General features: G+C 28.0%; 7 protein-coding genes across 7 annotated transcripts; 2 read left to right on the forward strand and 5 right to left on the reverse strand.

Moving 5' to 3' along the window:
- Positions 1–398: 398 nt before the first annotated feature.
- On the reverse strand, positions 399–2,214 carry LOC128958568 (dipeptidyl peptidase 1-like). Its single transcript, XM_054304447.1, has 5 exons — positions 1,972–2,214; positions 1,505–1,892; positions 1,311–1,429; positions 1,042–1,205; positions 399–954 (listed from the first exon to the last, which is right to left on the reverse strand). Exons 1-5 carry the CDS (start codon positions 2,207–2,209, stop codon positions 463–465), a joined length of 1,401 nt encoding a protein of 466 aa, XP_054160422.1. The 5' UTR covers positions 2,210–2,214; the 3' UTR covers positions 399–462.
- Positions 2,215–2,916: 702 nt separating this feature from the next.
- On the reverse strand, positions 2,917–4,693 carry LOC128958569 (dipeptidyl peptidase 1-like). Its single transcript, XM_054304448.1, has 5 exons — positions 4,416–4,693; positions 3,954–4,335; positions 3,756–3,874; positions 3,473–3,636; positions 2,917–3,399 (listed from the first exon to the last, which is right to left on the reverse strand). Exons 1-5 carry the CDS (start codon positions 4,645–4,647, stop codon positions 2,917–2,919), a joined length of 1,380 nt encoding a protein of 459 aa, XP_054160423.1. The 5' UTR covers positions 4,648–4,693.
- A 598-nt stretch (positions 4,694–5,291) lies between these two features.
- On the reverse strand, positions 5,292–6,328 carry LOC128958282 (cathepsin C-like). Its single transcript, XM_054304097.1, has 3 exons — positions 6,069–6,328; positions 5,847–5,965; positions 5,292–5,774 (listed from the first exon to the last, which is right to left on the reverse strand). Exons 1-3 carry the CDS (start codon positions 6,298–6,300, stop codon positions 5,292–5,294), a joined length of 834 nt encoding a protein of 277 aa, XP_054160072.1. The 5' UTR covers positions 6,301–6,328.
- Positions 6,329–6,781: 453 nt separating this feature from the next.
- LOC128958763 (dipeptidyl peptidase 1-like) lies at positions 6,782–8,507 on the reverse strand. Its single transcript, XM_054304688.1, has 4 exons — positions 8,242–8,507; positions 7,781–8,171; positions 7,416–7,698; positions 6,782–7,332 (listed from the first exon to the last, which is right to left on the reverse strand). The coding sequence occupies exons 1-4, from the start codon at positions 8,471–8,473 to the stop codon at positions 6,841–6,843; spliced, it is 1,398 nt and encodes a 465-aa protein (XP_054160663.1). The 5' UTR covers positions 8,474–8,507; the 3' UTR covers positions 6,782–6,840.
- A 968-nt stretch (positions 8,508–9,475) lies between these two features.
- LOC128958308 (3-oxoacyl-[acyl-carrier-protein] reductase FabG-like) lies at positions 9,476–10,814 on the forward strand. Its single transcript, XM_054304146.1, has 5 exons — positions 9,476–9,735; positions 9,947–10,222; positions 10,283–10,389; positions 10,466–10,494; positions 10,574–10,814. The coding sequence occupies exons 1-5, from the start codon at positions 9,550–9,552 to the stop codon at positions 10,777–10,779; spliced, it is 804 nt and encodes a 267-aa protein (XP_054160121.1). The 5' UTR covers positions 9,476–9,549; the 3' UTR covers positions 10,780–10,814.
- Positions 10,815–11,585: 771 nt separating this feature from the next.
- Positions 11,586–14,280, reverse strand: LOC128958986 (putative phosphatidate phosphatase). Its single transcript, XM_054304955.1, has 5 exons — positions 14,085–14,280; positions 13,803–13,954; positions 12,459–12,875; positions 12,006–12,363; positions 11,586–11,637 (listed from the first exon to the last, which is right to left on the reverse strand). The coding sequence occupies exons 1-5, from the start codon at positions 14,164–14,166 to the stop codon at positions 11,609–11,611; spliced, it is 1,038 nt and encodes a 345-aa protein (XP_054160930.1). The 5' UTR covers positions 14,167–14,280; the 3' UTR covers positions 11,586–11,608.
- A 1,992-nt stretch (positions 14,281–16,272) lies between these two features.
- Positions 16,273–21,709, forward strand: LOC128958283 (long-chain-fatty-acid--CoA ligase 4-like). Its single transcript, XM_054304098.1, has 5 exons — positions 16,273–16,795; positions 16,904–16,961; positions 18,172–18,440; positions 18,521–19,474; positions 21,332–21,709. The coding sequence occupies exons 1-5, from the start codon at positions 16,307–16,309 to the stop codon at positions 21,707–21,709; spliced, it is 2,148 nt and encodes a 715-aa protein (XP_054160073.1). The 5' UTR covers positions 16,273–16,306.
- The last annotated feature ends 485 nt before the right edge of the window (positions 21,710–22,194 follow it).

Here is a 22,194-nt window from a genome sequence, read left to right on the forward strand (position 1 = left end):
TCGAACGAGTCTTTTGGCTTTGTATTCATTCTTCGATAGTAAGAGTCTTTGACAACTGTTTAGTCGACAACAAAAATATTTTAAAATAATACTGTAATTATCGTAACGAACCTAATGTTAAATGTTGTCAAACCTAATGTTGAACTATTAATTGTTTGTTTGAATTTGTTTTTATTTGTTAAACACGTGAATTGTTGTAATAAATTAAAATTATTAAGTATTAATGTTTATAACACTTTAAAACTATAAATTACTTATTTATGTTTTTTAATAACAAATATTGAAAACTTATTATTTTACTAATATTAAATTAAACATAAAAATAATGCAAAATATAAAAATTATTATATTGCTTTAAATTTACAACATTAAATAAAATGCACTACCAGATAGCATAGTTGAAAACTAAAATTTATTATTTTATTTTTTAAAAATTACATTAAATTTTTTACTGTATTGATATTAGTTAGGTATGGGAAAAGCATCGACAGCTATACTCTCAATGTTTAGTTCATCGGTAGCCCTCCTGATCCTGAAGTAACCATTTTCGCCAAAACTTTCGCCCCAACTGTTTTTGACGATCCAATACTTGGTACCGGTGGCCGCATCCACACCGTAACCGACTATTACCACCACATGATTGGTTATCTCAAATGGATTATAATCGACTCGGGTATTATCATTAGTAGTGGTCAAATGTTCGGGCTCTACATAGATACCCGATTGATACATAAAGAAATTTGAGGTCACATTGTACGATACGGCTAGGGGTCCGTTGTTGACCAACGATAGTCTCATAAGTGCCTCATTACAGCCCCCATAATAACCGCCCACATAGTTATATGATGCTGTATAGTATCGATTGCCCAGTTTTTTCGGCTCACATTTGGTATCTCTGCCAACATATGGATAGTTTTCTTCCAGTGTCAGACCAAAGTCCTGTCCATATTTACCCTTTAAAAAAATTGTTTCCCAAAAATCATTAATTAATTTATCTAAACAGTTGTTTGTTTAATAAAATGAAAATTAATCATCTCATACAGCAATCAAATATGGAAAACCACCGGAACATCCCTGAGCATAGTTTGAACAGCTGACCACATCCTGTGGCGATAGTGTCAATCGGAGTGTATTATTAGAGGCAATTGCCAATCGCGAATCAATCATACCGATGGCACCAAATGCATAGCAACTGCCACAACTACCTGTGCCCGCGGATGCGATTGATAATAATAATAATAATAATAATAATAACATTGATTACTATATTAATTAATAAAATAGTTATAATTATTGTAAAAAAAATTTACGTTGATCTTTAACGCTCGTCACAAAGTTAACACCACTAACGTTACGCCAATCAAAATGGTCGGGCAATTGAGCAGCCAATCGGCTAACTTCATCGGTAACCGGTGCCGGTTTAGGTCGACTTTTATTGTAAATAAAATTCAATTAGTTTATCAATAAATATGACTATTGTAGATAATATATATTATATATATACCTTAATAATGTCGATTTGGGTCCGCCCGCCATCAACAACATCTCACGTAATGTCTTTCCCTCAAACTGTCGATTATAGCCGGCTTTCCATAGATTTTGTTTTGTATTAATCTCGTTAATGGTGTCGACATTTTGCACAAACAGTTCGTTCAGATCGTCGCCCCAAGTGTATCTAAAATATGTGCCAACACTGGGCGTACCGCTATCTACTTTCTCGCCCCTAAAACAAGCCCAGTTATGGCCCAAAACATCGTGAGACCAGCCGTATTGGGTTTCATGACAATAGCTGGTGACTATATTACCTTTTTGGGTATAATTGGAAAAAGCAAAATATTTTCTATTGTTGACAATAACTTCAAAACCTTGATTATAGATCAAAGTCCAGGTTCCTAAATCAATAGATGTAATCATTGGTTAAATACAAATAAATTATTTTAATTGTTTAATAAAATTACTGAAAATTCAAACCATTATTTCCATATTCATCGACAGCTATATTAGGATAATTGAGCTCAACTTTAACAGTATTGACCAATCGTTGACTACCCTCACATTTTTCAGTCCTATCGGCCGACCGATCGGACTCGTGAAACTGCCAAACACCTCGTATCTCCTCATAGGAACAGTTAGCCGGTGTGTCGGCACTTACGCCATAAATAATGGACGTAAATACTAATAATAAAACAATATTTTTAATTACTAACATATTTTTATTGTAAAAATAAAATTAATTAATTACTAAACTAATTATAATTTTTTTTTAATTCAACTTTATATAATAAAATATATTATTGTATACAATCATAAGATATCATTTTATGATACAAAAGTTTTTTTTGTGGGAAATTTAACACACATAGTGTTACTTTATTTGTTTAACTTGAATTATACATTGCTTAGATTAGTTTATCATGCTAAATTAAAAATATTATAGTTGAGATTATAATTTATTTTGTTAATTGTCTATTCCTTGGTGGTAAATTGTTTTTTTTCTTAGTAGGGTTTAATTCAATTAGAAATAATTAAATAAATAAGATTATGATAAATATTTATAATTTAATTTGTTAGTACAATATTATTGTTATAAATGACTAATATTTATAATATAAATAAATAGTAATTAATAATATAGTATTTTATGTTTAATATAGTAATATATGAGTTACAACTAGTTTAATAATTATTTTACTGTTAATTATTGTAAATCTAAAACGATAAAATAGTTAAAATATTTTATTTGGTATATTAAAAAAAAAATAATGCAAATAATAATAAATCAATATTTTAAAAATTATTTATTTAATATAATATTTCTATAAATTTTGAACCATAGATATTAGCAATCAATTTTTTAATAGAAAAATTAATTTATTAAAATACTGTATTTTTTATTTTGTTTAAATAAAAAAATATCTAATTAGGTATAGGTGTTGCCTCAAAAACAATACTTTCAATGCCGACTTCATTACTGCCGCGGACTATCCTAAAGTAGCCATTTTCACCCCAATTGTCGCCCCAACTGTTTTTCACAATCCAATACTTGGTATTTGTTTCTTTGTCAACACCATAGCCCACCAACAGTACGGCGTGATTGACCTCAAAGAACGGGTTATATCTGACCAGACTATTGTCGACCGATACCTTAGTGTGCTTATAGATACCTTTATGATACGACCGAAAATCACTTTCCACTTGAAAGCCAACAGCTACCGGTCCATTATTGACCAGTGATACCAACATACGAGCCTCATTGCTACCACCGTAATAGTCGCCAACATAGCTATAGTTAGCCGTATAATACCTGTTTCCCAGTTTACTGGGCTTACAGTCCGAGTCTTGGCCAACATATGGATAATTTTGTTCGAGTGTAACACCAAAGTCTTGGGCATACTTTCCCTGTAAAGGATAGCATATAATTTAGAAATATTTGTTTTCTATTGGATATAATGAAAAAAAACAAGTGCTATACAGCTATCAAATATGCAAAACCACCGGCACATCCCTGCGAGTACTCGGAACAGCTGACCACGTCTTGCGGCGATAAAACCAATTGTTCAGTATTTTTGGTGGCAATACGTATGCGCGACTCTAGCATAGCCAACGAAGCAAATACATAGCAACTACCGCAACCACCTGTGCAGTTCACATAACCACACACACACACACACACACACACACACACACACCGGGAGGTAATAATAATAATAAGGTTAATGTTTAGGCATATCTTATCTAATTGATATGAAACAGACCTTGATTTCTAACTTGTGATACATAGTTAACGCCACTAACGTTACGCCAATCAAACTGTTCGGGTAGTTGGCTAATGGCATCCAAATCTTCATCAGTAACCGGTGCCGGCGATGGTCGACTGTACAAATAAAAATACATTTATTTTAGCAGTTTGTTTCATATCAATCAATAAATCAATCCACAAAACAAATACAAACCCAATAAATCTAGATTTTGGTCCACCACTCATACGGTCCATGTATTGCCATGACTTTCCTTCAAATTGTGTGTAGTGTTTGGCAGTCCATAGAGATTGCATTGAGTTTATGGTTTCAATTGCATCGGAATTTTGTTGGAAAACTTTTTCTGTTAGATCTGGTTCTCCAGTAATAACATACTCTTTACGTATAGGTTTGCCCTGTTTTTGACCTACAATACAGGCCCAGTTGCGTCCGAGTACATCATGAGACCAACCGGGTTTGGTTCGGTCACAAATACTGGTCACACGACTACCCTCTTGTTTATAGTCGGAGAAAGCAAAATATTTTCGATTATTAACAATCACTTCGAAACCCTGGTTATAGATGAGAGTCCATGTGCCTAATCAATCAATAGGACAGATATCTATTATTGTAAAAACATTTGTTTTTTTAAATAAATAATGCTAGAAATAGACATACCTTTATTGCCAAACTCATCCACCGCTATGTTTGGGTACTGGAGTTCAATCTTGACCTTATAGAGTGATCGTTGAGTGCCGTCACACTTCTCTGTCCTTTCTGCCGATCGGTCCGATTCAGACAACAGCCAAACCCCACGTATGTCTTCATAGGTACAGTTGGCCGGTGTATCGCAAAATACGCTCTGCAGACATACCAATAAAGTGGCGATAAATATAAATAATTGATTCATTATTAATTGAATTATTTGTTTTCTAATAATAAAAATATTTTTATTTACTTTTGATATATTTTATAAAATATTCTTTATATACAATTAGTTTCAAATAATCACTAATTTCTATAATTATCTGTGAATTATAACAAATGTTATTAATTTATTTATTGGATTTAACATTAATAATATATTTTAGATAAAATAATATTTAGTTCATTAACAATGTGCTTATTTGGTACAGTATTGGCACAATATTGGTTCAGATGTTTAGTAAATTAATTAGCGATAATATTATTACGATTATTATAATATGAAAATTATTGTATATATTTTGTAGAATCACATGAATTTTGCTAGGTTATTTTTTATATTTTATTAATAATAAATTTCATAAATTAATATAAAATAACTGTAAATTTAATATTACTTTTTAAAAAATCTTTATTATATAAGTTATGTTTGAAATAAATCTTTTAAAAAAAAAAAATATTTTGAATACAATAATAAATATAATAAATAAAATTTTATTTTATATATTGTATAATACTAAACTGAATTTAATATATATTGTATATACTAAATATTATTAGGTAATTTTGGGGAAAAAATTTAAAAAAATTATTTTATTAAATATTTTATTTTATTAAAAGATTATTCATCTAATTAGGTATAGGTGTGACCTCGACAGCGGCACTTTCAATGCCAACTTCATTGATTCCGCGCACTATCCTAAAGTAGCCATTTTCACCCCAATTGGCGCCCCAACTGTTTTTCACAATCCAATACTTGGTATTTGTCTCTTTATCCACACCATAGCCTACCACCAGTACGGCGTGATTGACCTCAAAGAACGGGTTATATCTGACCAGACTATTGTCGACCGATACCTTAGTGTGTTTATAGATACCTTTATGATACGACTGGAAATCACTTTCTACTTGAAAGTCAACAGCCAGTGGCCCGTTGTTGATCAGTGATACCAATATACGAGCTTCGTTGCCGGCACCGTAATAGCCGCCAACATAGCTATAGTTGGCCGTGTAATATCTGTTTCCCACTTTTTTGGCCTTGCACTCTGAATTATGGCCCACATAGGGAAAGTTATCTTCTATTGTAACACCAAAATCTTGTGCATACTTTCCCTATAAAAAGTAATTTATTTTTTTAAATATTAAAAGTATAATATAGATTAGTTTAAACTACATGTGCCTTACAGCAGTTAAATATGCAAAACCACCGGCGCATCCCTGCGAGTACTCGGAACAGCTGACCACGTCTTGCGGCGAAAAAACCAATTGTTCTTTGTTTTTGGTTAACACACGTATGCGTGACTCTAACTGTGCCATTGATGCAAACACAATGGATAGTTATACCGTATATATTATTATTATAAAAAGGAAAAATATTTTCTCAATTATACTGTTTAATAGACATACCTTTATTGCCAAACTCATCCACTGCTATGTTTGGATACTGGAGTTCAATCTTAACCTTATAGAGTGATCGTTGAGTGCCGTCACACTTCTCTGTCCTTTCTGCCGATCGCTCGGATTCAGACACTAACCAAACTCCACGTATGTCTTCATAGGTACAGTTGGCCGGTGTATCGCATCGTACACTATATAGACATACCAACACTGATATTAGTATAACAACCCTATTAACCATTATTTATATATTTAGTTTATACACTCCTACTAATTGAAATATCTAATAACAGTATAATGTATTAATGAATACTGTATTTATAGTTTTATAAATGTAAAAAATATTTTGATTATCAACTAATTTAATGTGAATTTTTTCATATGTTTATTATATTATTCTTATAGTATTCTTAGTAGTAATTAATTAATCAAATTTTCAAGTTTATGTTATGAATATAATTATATATAAATATTTAATTTTTTTAATAAAAAATTTAATTGTTTTCTAATCTTACCACAAAATATCTATCTGTAACATGTATTACAAATTTATCTATAAATGTGTTTTAAAAATTATTGGATTACTTTAATTATTATTAGAGTTTATTTAGTATTTTAGTTATAATTATACCACAACTTAGATTTATCATTTAATTTATTGATAAAATAAAAATATTTATTTATTTATTTATTAAATAAAAATATTTTTGATTATAGTTATTAAGAATTTTATAATTATAAAATTATCATCATAACTATAGTACTGATTATAATAGTCAGCTCAGTTAGGTATAGGAATGGCCTCAAGTGCTATACTTTCCATACCGCACTCATTGGTGCCACGGAGAATCCTAAAATAACCATGTTCACCCCAACTGGCGCCCCAACTGTTTTTCACTGTCCAGTACTTAAGCCCTGAGCTTTGGTCTTTGCCGTAGCCGACAACAGTGACCGCGTGATTGGTCTCAACAAACGGATTAAATCGGGCCAACTGTGCAGCCGTTTCATCGTGTGTGACATGTGTGTGCCGATAGATACCCGAGTGATAGCTCTGGAAGTCTCCGTGAACCATAAAACCAATGGCAAACGGACCGTTGTTGACCAGCGATACAAGCATACGTTCCTCATTGGTACCGCCATAAAAGCCGCCAATATAATTGTATAGAGCAGTATAGTAACGATTGCCCTGTTTTTTTGGCGTACATTTTGTGGTTCGGCCTTCGTATGGATAGTTGGCTTCGAGAGTTAGGCCAAAATCTTGAGCGTACTTACCCTGAGTTACAAATATATACCATTTTATTAGACTATACTAAACATATAGATACAGAAATAATAATAATAGAAATATATACTAACAGCGGTCAGGTATGGAAAGCCACCGTCACATCCCTGTGAATACTCGGAACAGCTGACAATGTCCTGCGGCGACAGTACTACTTGTTCGGTATTGTTGGTCAATCGTCGGAGTCTGGATTCGATCATATGGACCGAAGCAAATGCAAAACAACTGCCACAACCTCCTTGATTTCGGACAGGACTAACATAGTTAACACCGCTAACGTTACGCCAATCAAACTCATCGGGCAACTGACTGGCTAAATAGCGGTCTTCGTCGGTAACTGGTGCCGGTTGGGGACGACTTTAGTGTCAACAAATAAATAATTTATTGTTTTTGTCAATCAATTAATTTTGAATATTATGTTTTGTTTGTTTTTAATTACCCAATAATCTTAGATTTAGGTCCGCCGGCCAACAGTTCCATTTCAGCGTAGGTTTTGCCCTCAAACTCTGGATAATGTTTGGCTGTCCACAGGTTTTGCATTGAATTGATTTTGGCGATCGCATCGGCACTCTGTCTGAACACACGTGTCTTGAGACTGGCTTCTCGTTCATCTACAGTATATGTCTTGACAATCATTGAACCGTTTGTCTGTTTATGTCCCGTAAAACAGGCCCAGTTGTGACCCAACACATCATGAGACCAACCGGGTTTGGTTTCATGACAAATACTGGTCACACGACTGCCTTCTTGTTTATAGTCAGAGAAAGCAAAATATCTACGATTATTGACAACCACTTCGAAACCCTGGTTATAGATGATAGTCCACGTGCCTATAGAGAGAGAGAGAGAGGACAGGTATGTCATAATTATATTGATATAATCATCCAATGAGATATATACCTTTATTGCCAAACTCGTCGACGGCAACATTGGGATACTGGAGCTCTACCTTTACTTGATGTACGGCCCGTATAGTGCCTTCACATTTTTCAGTCTTTTCGGCCGACCGGTCCGATTCGGATAGTGTCCAAACACCGCGTATGTCTTCATAGGTACAGTTGGCCGGTGTGTCGGCCAAAACACTGTGCGCAACACAGACCAGCGCTAATGTTACTGATAATAACAACTTCATTATTATTGATAATATTAAAGTATTTTTTTTAAAATAAAAATATATAATAATAATATACCTATTTATATATATACATATAAATTTATATAAAATTTTTTTTATAGTTTTTAATTGTGAAAAACAAAGTTTTGCGATAATCTATTGCCACACATGAAGTCAAAAATTATCATTTTTTGTTGCATTAATCTTGTGATTTGACAGATGTTACTATAAATTGCCAATTAAAACAAATAAATATATATTTTATCAATTATATATATATATATATATATAATTTAATTTATTATTTAAATTGATAGGTATTTCTAGTGAATTTTGTCTGAAAATATATTTAAAATCATAAAACTAAATTAGTTTATAATAAATCTATAATATTTTTAAATTAAAAATAATATTTGCTATAATTTTTAAAGAATATTGTTTATAATAATTACAATATGTTATATATTATTTTTTAACAATATATATATATATTAATTTATCATTATTTTGTTTTGTTAGTTTTTTTGATAATTATTATCTTATATATTTTAAATGCTATAATAAATTCTAATTTTAAAAATTCTAATAAATAAACCTAAATTATTAATCTAAAAAAATTAAATTACTAAAATTTTATACATCTATAAAAAAATATTTTAGATAATTTAAACATAAAAATATTTAAATTATAATATTTAAGTAACAATATATAGGTTAATAGTTTTTGATGAAAAATGTTAACCGAAAAAATATTATAACATTTTTGTTGTAAAAATATTTTATTTATCGATTAAATTATTGTAATGTTTTAAACTGATATTTAAAAAAATATTTTACACTATAAATAATATATTAATTTTTATCTAATATAATTTCAACATATAAAGAAAATATCTATTTATTATAATAATTTTTATATTACCTAAAATTTTTAGGACATTATTAAATGAAAAACTCTACAATAGAGTAAAATAACTTATGTTTAGTTTAAATAATATTTTCAAACAGCAGTTTATTGCAACTAAAAATTATTCAAAATAGGGAATCAAAATCATAAGCAAACTATTTATAATAATAATAATATCGGTGACAAAATGACCAATAGTTTGGATTTTAAAGGTAAGGTAGCTATTGTTACCGGTGCCAGCAGTGGCATTGGCGAAGGTATAGCCAAATATTTGGCCGAATTGGGCGCACAAGTGGTCATAACCGGCCGTAATGCCGCTAACCTTAACCGTGTGGCCAAAGTTTGTCAAACTATATCACCCAAAGGTCTGAAGGTTTGTTGTAAAATATCAGTTTATCCCCAAAAATAACCTAAAATTACTTGAATTATATTAATTAATTAAAAAAAATATATCTTATATTAATATATAATGTGGTTTAATTATTAGTTGTATTATTTGTGGTTAATATTTATAGTTTTTCTTTATTATACATTAATCTTAAAATAACTACTAAACTGAAAACCTATTAATTTGCAAACAATAGGCACTAGAAGTAGTGGCCGACATAACCCGCGATGAGGACGTCCAACGATTGGTGGACACCACTATTGGCGCGTTCAACAAACTGGATATATTGGTCAACAATGCGGGCCAGTCGTGGACGACATCTATCTACGACCCGAATGTCGTACAAAACTACGAAAACGTTATGAATCTGGACCTGCGGTCAGTTATCCAATTGACACAACTGGCTGTACCTTATTTGGAGCGCTCAGGCGGTAACATCATAAACATATCCAGTATTGTGGCTCTTAAACCGGTAATTAATTAGTTAGCAAAACTTTAAATGTCACTAAAAATTTTTCCGCCAACCCTATAGATTGGCCCGTTTTTTGCCTATTGTATGGCCAAAAGCACGTTAGATATGTTTACAAAATGTTTGTCACTGGAGTTGGGACCCAAAGGCATACGTGTCAATAGTATTAAGTAAATTATGATAAAAACTATTATTTTTTTGTTTACTTGTTGTATAATTAATTAAATTTTTTTTATATTCTCACAGTTCAGGTGCAGTTAAATCAAACTTTTTAGGTATACAAACAAATTAATGACACAAATAGTATTTTATCAGTTTTGCATTTCTAAAAAAAAAATTAAATCATATATTTAGCTGCCATTGGTTTTACTGAGGATATGGTGAGAGTACAAGAGGAAAGTTTGAAACAATCGTCACCATTAGGTTTGTACGGTACACCACAAGACATTGCCCACGTAGTGGCCTATTTGGCCTCCGATGACGCCTCCTATGTCACGGGTGTTAACTTTTCGGCCGACGGCGGCGCCTATTTGTCGGATCTGAGAATTGTTGACCAGTAATTAAGCGGTCAGTTTGATGCTAACGGTTCCCATTAAGACTCGGATAATATTCACATAAACATACAAATAATAATAATAACAATTCATCTAAATTTTAAGTGATTTATTTTGATTGTAATTTTTTGTTGTTGATATATAAATACTTTGCAATTTGCTTATAAATATAATTCAAGTTTCATTAACAGTAGTATTATTAATATGAAATGAGTGTATTGTATGTGTGTTTTTATTGTTATATCATTTTTAAATATTTTCTAAATTAATTATAATTAAACCATTATATAATGTCTAATAACTTTTTTTGTGGTTTAATGTGTTTAATAAAAATGACTAAATAATAATATAGACAAAAGTGTTGTTAATTATAGTAATCATCTATTGATTAGTTTGTACTGTATTTCTAATAAATATTAAATCTTAGGCATTGAATGTTTTTTATATAAAAAAAATAAAATAAAATTAATGTAATGTAATTGATTAAAAATATTTTTACAATCTAATTATGGTATTTTAAAATAAATAAATTGTAAAAAATTATTTAAACAATGACTAGGCTATATTATTATGAAATTTATCAAAACAAAGCAAAAAATAATTTTGTTAAATATGAACCAATTTTTCAAAAAAATATAAAAATATTAGAAATAATGAAAATTTTTAAACAAAATCAAATGATATAATTTTACATTTCCGTAAAAAGATAATATATTATATAATATCGTAATAGTTGGAAAATAATAATAATAATTATTATACTGTAATAGTTAAATATTTCGCGCATTATAATAAAAAACAAAATATTGAAATTCAATTTAGTCCACGAAAATTATCAAATGTTTATATCATTATCGTATAGTCCTAGAAAAAAATGGGGGAAAACGTGTAAAAATACGGTACGTGTGCAATGTTAGGCATATAAATGGTAAACATTTAAAGTTATTTAAATTAGTAATTAATTAGTAAACATAGATACCAAACGATATTAACCAGTATTAGTAGTGAAAATAAATGTTATTATTTGTTAACAACAAAAGGGTTGTTAAAAATGCAAACAATATTTTTGACAACCCTTACCAATAAATGCAAAACATGACATACAGGTATATACCGGTATAATACTATAATTTACATAAAACAAAAAAAAGTACTCAAAAACTTATGAACATATACTAGAAGTACCCGATATATAACAATTGATTGATTGAATTTATTTATGACTTATTTACTTAGGTTTTCATCCATTTCTACTTTACAACTGTCATAATTGGGATGACGTTTAGGCGATTGATGAATAATACCAGTGCTTTGACTATTAGTACCGTAGCTATCGGTCAACTCTGCTGCTGCTGTTGTCGGACAGCCAACGATACGAGTTCTGGTGGCAAATAAGTCAGATATGAAAACAGTACTGAGTATAGCAACTACCAGTCCCTGTAGTAGACCGATAAGTACATCACTCCAGTGATGTTTATAGTCTGATATACGGGTAAATCCAGTATATATCACCAAATATATTAGCAGTGTCTGATACAGGGGACGAATGAAACCCAGTGCTGACCATCTAAGGCGCACCTGGAGATAGATCTATACACAAAAACAACAAAAAAAAGAAAATATCTATAAATATATTTAAAACTATATATATATATATATGTGTTTATGAGTCGGTTAGTACTGACCACAAGATAGACCAGACAGTAGGCAACAAACGATGAATGTCCGGACATAAAAGATAAGTGTGCATCACGTTTGCGGTGATCGTTAAACTCAATTGATGTGCACTGGTAGTCAGTAATATACCGATACTCATAACCCTGACATCCTGTTTGAATGGTAAATCTTGTGCCGTCCGATATTTCCGGTTTGCATACATCGATAAAGTGTGGCCTCAATCGACCGATAGTGTATTTGGCTATGTCGGTGGTCAACTGGGATATGAGTGCACCAAAAATAAACGGTGCTAATCGGCAATAGATTTGCCATAACAGGTCAGTATTGGCGGGCATTTTGTTTAGGCCGGTGCTATCATCCGGATCCTGACTTTGATTATAATTTTGGATAGCTTTTCGGTGGTATACTATCTCAACGATGATTATCTGTAATAAATTTTAGATAAATGTAAGATATATTTAAAAAAATAAATAAATATGTCATTCAAAATTTTGTACCGTAGTTTAAAAATAAAAATTATTAAAATTTTTATACCTTATTAATAATTATCAATAACATATTGTCTAATCATGTAGATTGTTTATATAATGTAATTCATATATTACAGGTAATACAGGTATTATATCTATAACAAAAAATTATAGCTATTTTATGATATGATAAATTATGCTAATTATTAGAAACATATTAATAATTATCGGCATATAAAAAATTAAACGCTTAGAAATTATTTATAATTTTTTTATAACTAAATTATTCTTAAAAAATTAATCTAGCATAAAATTATAATTATTTCATTTATAGAAAAAATAATTAAATCAGGATTAAATTAATGAACTATCAATTATTTTTTTGTAATACAGTATTTAAAAAAATAATTAAACAAATATAAATGCATTGTAACTTGGAAACTAGTATTATAAATATTTACTGTCTGTATATTTAGTAATAATAGATATTAATAAAAAATTATCGATAAAATTACTAACAATATCAATCTAAATTCAAATAAATATAAACTATATAAAATATAAGTATAACATTGACATTTTTATGACTAAACAATTGCTAATTAAAGATTAACTAGATCAATATCTAAAGTTAGATAAAATTAAATATAGAGTTACTGGTAATTTAGTAAAAGTATTACAAATTAAAATTTTAAGTTAAATTATATAATAAAGGATTTTGTGTAACAATTATATATTTTTTCAAATATTTCAATACATATATACTGTATTGTAGTTCACTATTATTATTATTATTGTTATAACAGGAAATGACAATAAAAGGTGTCAATAGTATTAGTACTAAATAATTATATTTAATAATAATAATAATAATAACTAAACTGTTATAATGGGAATCAATGTCGAGTAGAGATAGTTGACAACACTAGTTATGGTATTGTCTTTATACGGGTATCGGATGGACTCATCATCACAATTGAAGCCACGTTTGTAGGGCTGTCCCACCAGGAATAGTACAAACACTGGTATACCCACTAGTTGGGGGGGGGAGGACGGGGGCGGAGTGGGTGTGTGAAATTTAAAAAAATAACAAAAACAAAAATTAGCTAGTTAAAAATTTATTGACAAACAAAAATAAAAAATGATATATGAAATAAAACTTACAAATAATAATAGCACACAAATCGGTGCCCACTTTACGGACACACCGTTTATTAGCGGACAGGTATGTGTTGAATGAATTCATTAGAAAGAAATTAATTAATTAATTACTAATTTTTAAACAACAAAAATTAACAAACTGTTAATTATTATTATTTTTATCAAAAAAAACTATTTAATAAATAAAATGATGTTAATTAATTGAACCAGGGTGATATGTTAATTTTTGATTAATGTTTTTTTTGTTGATAACAATTATTAAAATGTGATAGGTAACATTGTTGTTATTGTTGTTAAATTAAAAATTATTAGACATTGTAATTTTTATAACATTATTTAATGTTTACAAGTAAATTTATTAAATTTAAAAAATAATAATATTATTATTATTACTAAAATTAATAAATTATTATCATTATTATTTTTTTTAGTTAGTTATTAATTGTACATAGTAAAACTAAAAATACTAAAATAAAATAAATAAATATTAGTGTAGTTATGGTATAAATGTTTGTTATTTTAGACATATATGAAATTGTCTGTACAATGATTGGTTAGATTGTCAATGACGTCACAAAATAGGAAATAATATACATTTTAACACATGATTTCAAATTGATTGAAATATTTTCCAAACGCGGGATTATTTGAAAATTTTATATTTATTAAAAAAAAATTAAATACTAATCAATAAAATGTGTGTTTATTATTGTATTTTTTTATATTTACATAACTAAACACACATCTAACATTTTTTTTGGTAATTATATTTTTTCATGTATTAAATTTGATTTATCAATATATTGTAATTTATTAAATTAAATAGTTTTCTTAATTGTCTATCCTTTAGTAATTAATGAACAAACTATAATTATTGAAATTAAAATACAAAAAATTACAATTACTAAATTAATTAATACTAATGGTTAGTAAAATATTCATAAACGTTATGTTTAATTTTTTATGCTATTAATATTTGACTACATTGTATAAATAGAAGACTAAACTAATACTATTGTATATATTTTTGTTTGTTTTTAGATATTTATGAGATTAATGACATTTGTTTCAAATATTTATTAAAAATAGTTATTTTATTAAGCGATAAACATTTATTTTTAAATTAAAGTCATCTTTAATATCGTTATTACAGTATATTTAAAAATTACAAATTTTATTACACTTTTTAAAGGCTTTTTTTGTTAAATATTAATAATATTATATTTTTTAAATAATTTTTTTTATAGATTTGATTTAATAATGATAGGTGAACAACAATAATATTTGATTAAACATTATATATTAATATTATAAATCATATAAATTCAATGTCAAACTAATATTACTCCTTAACTAAGTTATGAGTAGACTATTAAATATTAATTATAGTTTAAATATTAAATAATTTACTTTAAATTTATTAATATATAATTATCTCAAAGTTATTCTACATAATGTATCTTAAATTAGTGTTACACTAATTTTTTTTCATTAAATACATTACTTATTATTAAATTTTAGTTTTGTCTGAATATAAAAAATACCAGTTTTCTTGATTTCCAATAACAATAATAATACTATTAAAATATCACTAAAATTTTTGCTCAAAAACAGGTATAGCCTATATATTTGTATGCAATCTCTCTCTCTCTCTCTCTCTCTCTCTCTCTCTCTCTCTCTCTCTCTCACTCACTCACTCACTCACTCACTCACTCACTCACTCACTCACTCACTCACTCACATTAGATATGTTTTTAAAGTCCCTCTTATATTATAAATACAAGTTTCGGGTGTTTTTAAGTATTCTAAAAACTGTTATATCTGTGGTTTGTCTAGTTTTGTGAAAAACATATACATGTGATATTGGATTAGATCAGTTGGTAAATAACTGTACATCAATTAGTAATTAACAAATAGTCTAATAGTTTTTTTTTTTAAATAAAATAAATATTACAAAGTATTTTCATTATAATAAAACAAACTTTAGTTTATTGTAAAATAAAATATTGATACATTTATTAGTGGATTATTATTATATTAATAATATATGGTATGAAATATTTTTTCCATATGAATGTGTGTGTGTGTTTGTGTGTCAAGTATTAATTAATTATAAAATATTTACTAAAAATAATAATTAAAATAAATATTTGTTATATTAATAAATAATTAAAGTATAATAAATAATGTCCGCAACAATAGCGCGGTGTTTGAAAATAACATTTATGTTTGTATTTCGGCTCTGTGTCCACACCTATACCTACTTAACACTACCCGTTTACTATGTGCTACAAAAACCATACAAAACACTACAGCTATGTCAGTATCAACGGGCTGTCCAACTGAACCCCAACGACCCGTATTCCCCGTGGATCCGGTGCCAGGAAACCCGATTTCATCCGTTGACCACAAGCGAGTCGGTTGGCGATGCCATGCAACTCATGCGCCGACTCTATCCACTGGACAGACAATGTGTCGGCTATCGGACAGTTATCGCGGAAACTGTTTGCCGAGACAGTAGCGGTCAAGCCATGCGTTTGGACGGTAAAGTGTTGCGAAAAGTACGGTTAAGTCCATATGTATGGATGACCTATCGTGAAGTGTTCGATACAGTCGACTGTGTATCCAAAGCACTGGTAGCTAATGGAGTTGTAAGAGGAGATAAAATTGTATGCCTAACGGAAACATGTGTGGATACATTGATATTTTATCAGGTACATTTTGTTTCTGTTAACTATTATTATTACTATTGTAAAATTTTTAATTTGTGATATTTAATATTAATACTGTATATTATTTTTGATTGTTATAAAAAATAATAGGTGGCCATCAAAATTGGTGCAGTTATTGTTACAGTGTTTGCTACACTAGGAGAGGATGGTAAGTTTAATATACAGTATATTTTTTAAAAACTTATCAAGCATATATTGTATAAAATAAATTTTATTTAGTTTACTAGATTACTGATATTTTAAAATTTCTAATTAAGTTTAGTTAAAATATCAATAATTAGTTATATTTAATTAATTAGAAAAAAACAATATTTAAAAAATTAATAATTTAGTTTAATATTTCATTTTAATAATCTTATAGTATATTATTTTTATAAATAAATATAATTATGATCTAAGTTAGTAGTAAATAATTTTTTTTCAATACTATTGATTAATTGATTAATGAGTAACAAATTTTAAGATTTTTGAAAAAATTGTATATAAGTAAATATAGTTAAGTATTTAAGTATTTTAATATTTATTTAGTAACTATTGTTTTTACGTTATTTCATAAACATAAAACAAAACAATATATCAATTGGTAATATACTGTAAATGTATAAACAAATATTGAATTATAAATTAATAGACAACACAATAGACAATAACAAAATTTTAGTAAATTTTTAAATGGAAAAAATGATTAATTACATCAAAAGTCTTATTTGTCAAAACAATAATTGTATGATAAAAGCTATATATTTAAATAAAAAAATAATTGTGTCAAATAAAAATGCTATTAGTCAGAAAAAAATAACATATATATATAGTTAATACAGAAAACGTTAAATAAAACAACAAAATTTCAAATTTTTTTGTCTTACAATTAGTTGTCCTAAAACTCAAAAATATTTCAAAGACAATCAATAATAAATTAAGTTATTGTGTTAGTTGTGTTACTGTATTATTATTATAGGAAATAAAATGTATTTAAAAAAAAATTATTTATAATTTAACTTAAGTTTAGTTGTTTATTTTTTATTATTTTTATCATAAATTTATTTATTTATTGTGAATAAATAAAGTTTTCTATCTCAGAAAACTTAACATCTATATTATATTATAAATTTTTTTACTGTTTTAAATTATTTTAAAACACAATACAATTTAATATTAATACATCAATTCGTTTATTAATTAAAATAACTTATAAAGAAAATTTGTATTTTATAGACTGTTTAAATTATATAATAAAATATTGGAAAAAATTATATATCTATTTTATAAATATTTAAATTAGATTTTCTTTAAATTTTTTTATTATTTAAATGTAAAAGTAATATTGTATCAACAAATAATATTATTGTTTACAATAGGTATCTCTCATTGCATCAATGAGACCAATGCTTCATACATATACACAACATATGATTTACTGCCAACAGTTGGAAAACTTTTAGAAAATTGTCGGAAACTTTCGACAGTAATATATGTTGATAACAATTCCCAGACAATTAACACAAATAATAAAACCCAATTTGCATCACATATCAAACTATGGCCAATATCCAGATTACAGGCACAGGGATTACACTTGACTATGGATCTGAGCACTTGGCTACTGGATCCTGATCAGTTGCAAATTGTATTATTTAATTTTTTTGCTATATTTAAAAATACAAAAAAAAATTATTTTTTAAAAACATTTTCGTATTAATGATTTAGATATCCTATACATCGGGAACTACTGGCCAACCGAAAGGCATACAAATGACATCCAAACAGATGGTAAGCGCCGGCATATCGGCATCGGCTGTGATGGAAAAATTTATGGATGAGCCAGAAAAACATATATACATTGCTTATCTGCCGCAATCGCATTCACTCGAGTTGTCCATCGAATTGTATGCATTTATGGGCGGCTGTCCTATCGGTTTCGCCACACCGTTTACTTTGAACGATTCAGCACCGGGTCTGGCACCGGGCGAAACATGCGACTTGAAGCTACTGAAGCCCACAATTATGGTAACTGTTCCGCTAGTATTGGATCGCATGCGAAAGGAGATATACCATAAACTCAGAGCACGGACACCAGTGTCAGCCCCTATATTCACATTTCTAATGAAATACAAAAGCTATTGGACAGCAAAAGGTTACGACTGTCCCATTGTTAACAGTTTGGTGTGTCCTAAAGTAAGGGTACAGTTTGGTGATCGACTGGAGCATATGGTGGTCGGCGGAGCCGCTCTGTCGCCCGATTTGCAGCGTATGATTAAGTCGGCGCTCGACATAACCCTTGTCCAGGGATACGGCACTACCGAAACTTTTGGCGCCGTCCTCTGTATGGACGATCGAGACTTGTCATGGGATCGATGCGGTGCTCCTCTAAAGGACGTTCTCGTCCGACTAGACGATTGGCCCGAAGGTGGCTATACGGCCAGCGATCAGCCTAATCCGCGCGGCGAGTTGATTGTCGGTAGTCGTGGTGTGGCCATCGGCTACTTCAATAACCCGAAACTTACAACCGAGTCGTTTATTGATGATCTCAACGATTCAAGTGTCCGCTGGTTTCGTACGGGAGATATCGGCGAAGTGTTTGCCGACGGAACCGTCAAAATTATTGACCGCAAAAAAGATTTAATTAAACTATCAAATGGAGAATACTTTTCATTGGGAAAAGTAAGTTATATAATATTTTTATTTTATATAAATATATTGATATAAAAATAATTTTTTTTTGCTTGATTTTAGTTTTTTAAGATTAAATTTTATAGTTAAGCTGCGTTCACACTAATGCTTATCCAAGTAGACTTGACTTGTACTCAAGTCAAGTTTCAAGTAACATGTGTTCACATTGCCACACTTAAGTTTATTTAATTTTATAAAAATTAATCAAATTATTGAAATTATTTTATTAATTTTGATGTTAATTATAAAAATTAGACAAAAAATAATTAATTTTTATTTATTAAACAATTTAAAGGTAATATTTTTGCTAGACAGCGAAGCAGGCATTTAAAACATAATAATATTTACATATTATACTTAACACTGATTGGCTAAGTTTATAAGTCTCGTGTGTTCACACTGTACTTAATGAAGTAAACTTACTTAAGAAGGGGTCACTACTGTACTTGAGTTAAGTCAAGGTAACTCAAGTAAGTAAATGTGTGAACACCAAAACTTAAGTCAAGTCTACTTAGATTTTGTCCGTGTGAACGCAGCTTTATTGATTAGTTATCTGTTTGTGTGTATGTTTGATATTTTAGTTAATTGTAGTAAATTATTTGTTGCAAAAATCTAACAAAAATCTTTATATTAACAAATTTGATGTTTTTTAAAAAGGAAATTAATAGCTATGTTTGTTGATTACATTTATTGCATTTATTAAAAGTAATTTACTATTAGATTACCGATTATAATGATTGCACTACAAAAATGTTAATACAGTATTATTTATATATAGTATAAATAATATTACTCTAATACAATAATACATTAATATTTTATACAATCAGTAATTTGTTGTTGATTTTGACGCATAAATGATTAATTTTTTTCTGTTATTTATAAATTTATATATATTTATAGAAAAATCAGTACAGTATCATTTTTTATCATACATATTGTGAAATAGTCTAATCATTACAGTAATTGTTTTATCACATATATCGTACTTTTTATATAATAATATCAGAATATATTATTCAATATACTGTATATATATATATTTATATATACTGTAGAGTATAATCCTATTTTGTTGTGAATAATGAATATAACTCCACTAAATATATTGACTCAATTTGTTAGAAATCATATCGCAATTTATTATATACAGTATTTTATTTGTTTTTTTATCGTTGCAATAGTATTATGATATACAGTATAATAAAACAGTAGTTTCTAGTGAAACATGTATTTAATAATTCAAATATAAATCATATGTAATCATTAGTTATCTTATTTGAATATTTGAATAATACAAATTTATTATGTGATGAAATATAAAATAAAATTATATAATTAAATTTTGTTACAAATAATCCATATGAAAACACACACAAAAATATAATTTGATTTGATTTGAAAGTTTCTCTAATTATTTAATAATGTAGAAAATAACCTTTATTTTTATTTTACTTTTATTTTTAATTTTCTCATATATTATGCGCATACAAATTTCAAAAATTATAAATAATAAAAAAATTTATTTGTTAAATTAATTATCATTATATGTTGTAATGCTTAGTCTAAATAATAATTACTATTAGAAAATATGGTACAGTTTTAGTAAAGTTTTAATTAATTATTTTAACTAAAGTTTTCGCACAAATAAATAAAAATAATTGGAGAGACAAAAATGTAATAATCAATTGTGCGAAATAATTATTAATTAATTAATTAATTAAACTTTTTAAAAAAAATCAAATCAATAATTTTTGATGACTTAGTTAAACAAATAACAAGTAATTGAAATTAATTTTTCTTCTATTAAATAATTAATTATTATTTTTAAAAAATTTTTACTATCAGATTGAGTCGTGTCTGAAAAACTGTACACTAGTCGACAACATATGCATTGTAGGTAAGGCCTACAGAGACTACCTGATCGCACTGGTCATACCTAATCAAAAATCATTGCAACAATTGGCACAACACCTTAAACTATCTCATCTGTCGGACGTTGATCTCTGTACGAACAGTGCGATTGTCGATGCCGTCCATCGGGACATAATTGAATCGGGTCGCGAGTATAAGCTCAACAAACGCGAAATACCCGTAAAAATTATGATCTGTTCCGAGGAGTGGACACCCGATAACGGTATGCTGACTGCAGCCATGAAGTTAAAGCGCTTGAAGATTACCACCAGATATGCCAAAGATATTGAGACAATGTTTGGTGTTTTATAACAAATAGTTTAGATTTAGATTTTTTTTGTTGAAAATAAATTATTTGTTTTTAATTATTATTAGCTGTATATATAGATAACGTTCAGAAAGTTAAAAATAATTAAAAAATAAATATAAAAAATTAAAAAGTTATAAATATATATCTTAGTTATATAGTCTGTTATATAATCTTTAGTAATTAGATTATGTTATTTTTTCTCATTTTTATGGATTTTATTTATTATAATTATATGATACATAATATAATTGATCTATATTTTTATAGTATGTTTTTAAATTTTAAATGTCAATAATACACGATTATAAATTTTATTGATTAATAACATGGTTTGATTAGTAATTATTACATTGGCAAAATATATTATATTGATTATATATATATATATATAATGATTTGAATAATCTGATTTTTTTTATAAATAAATGTTAACTATAAGTTTTTTATTATATAGCGTTTCATTGTATAAATAGATTTATCATAATTA

Source organism: Oppia nitens, unplaced genomic scaffold, assembly GCF_028296485.1.
Source record: "Oppia nitens isolate AA-2021 unplaced genomic scaffold, nextdenovo-longstitch-racon4-pilon3 scaffold3_pilon_pilon_pilon, whole genome shotgun sequence".
NCBI classification, from domain to species: domain Eukaryota; kingdom Metazoa; phylum Arthropoda; class Arachnida; order Sarcoptiformes; family Oppiidae; genus Oppia; species Oppia nitens.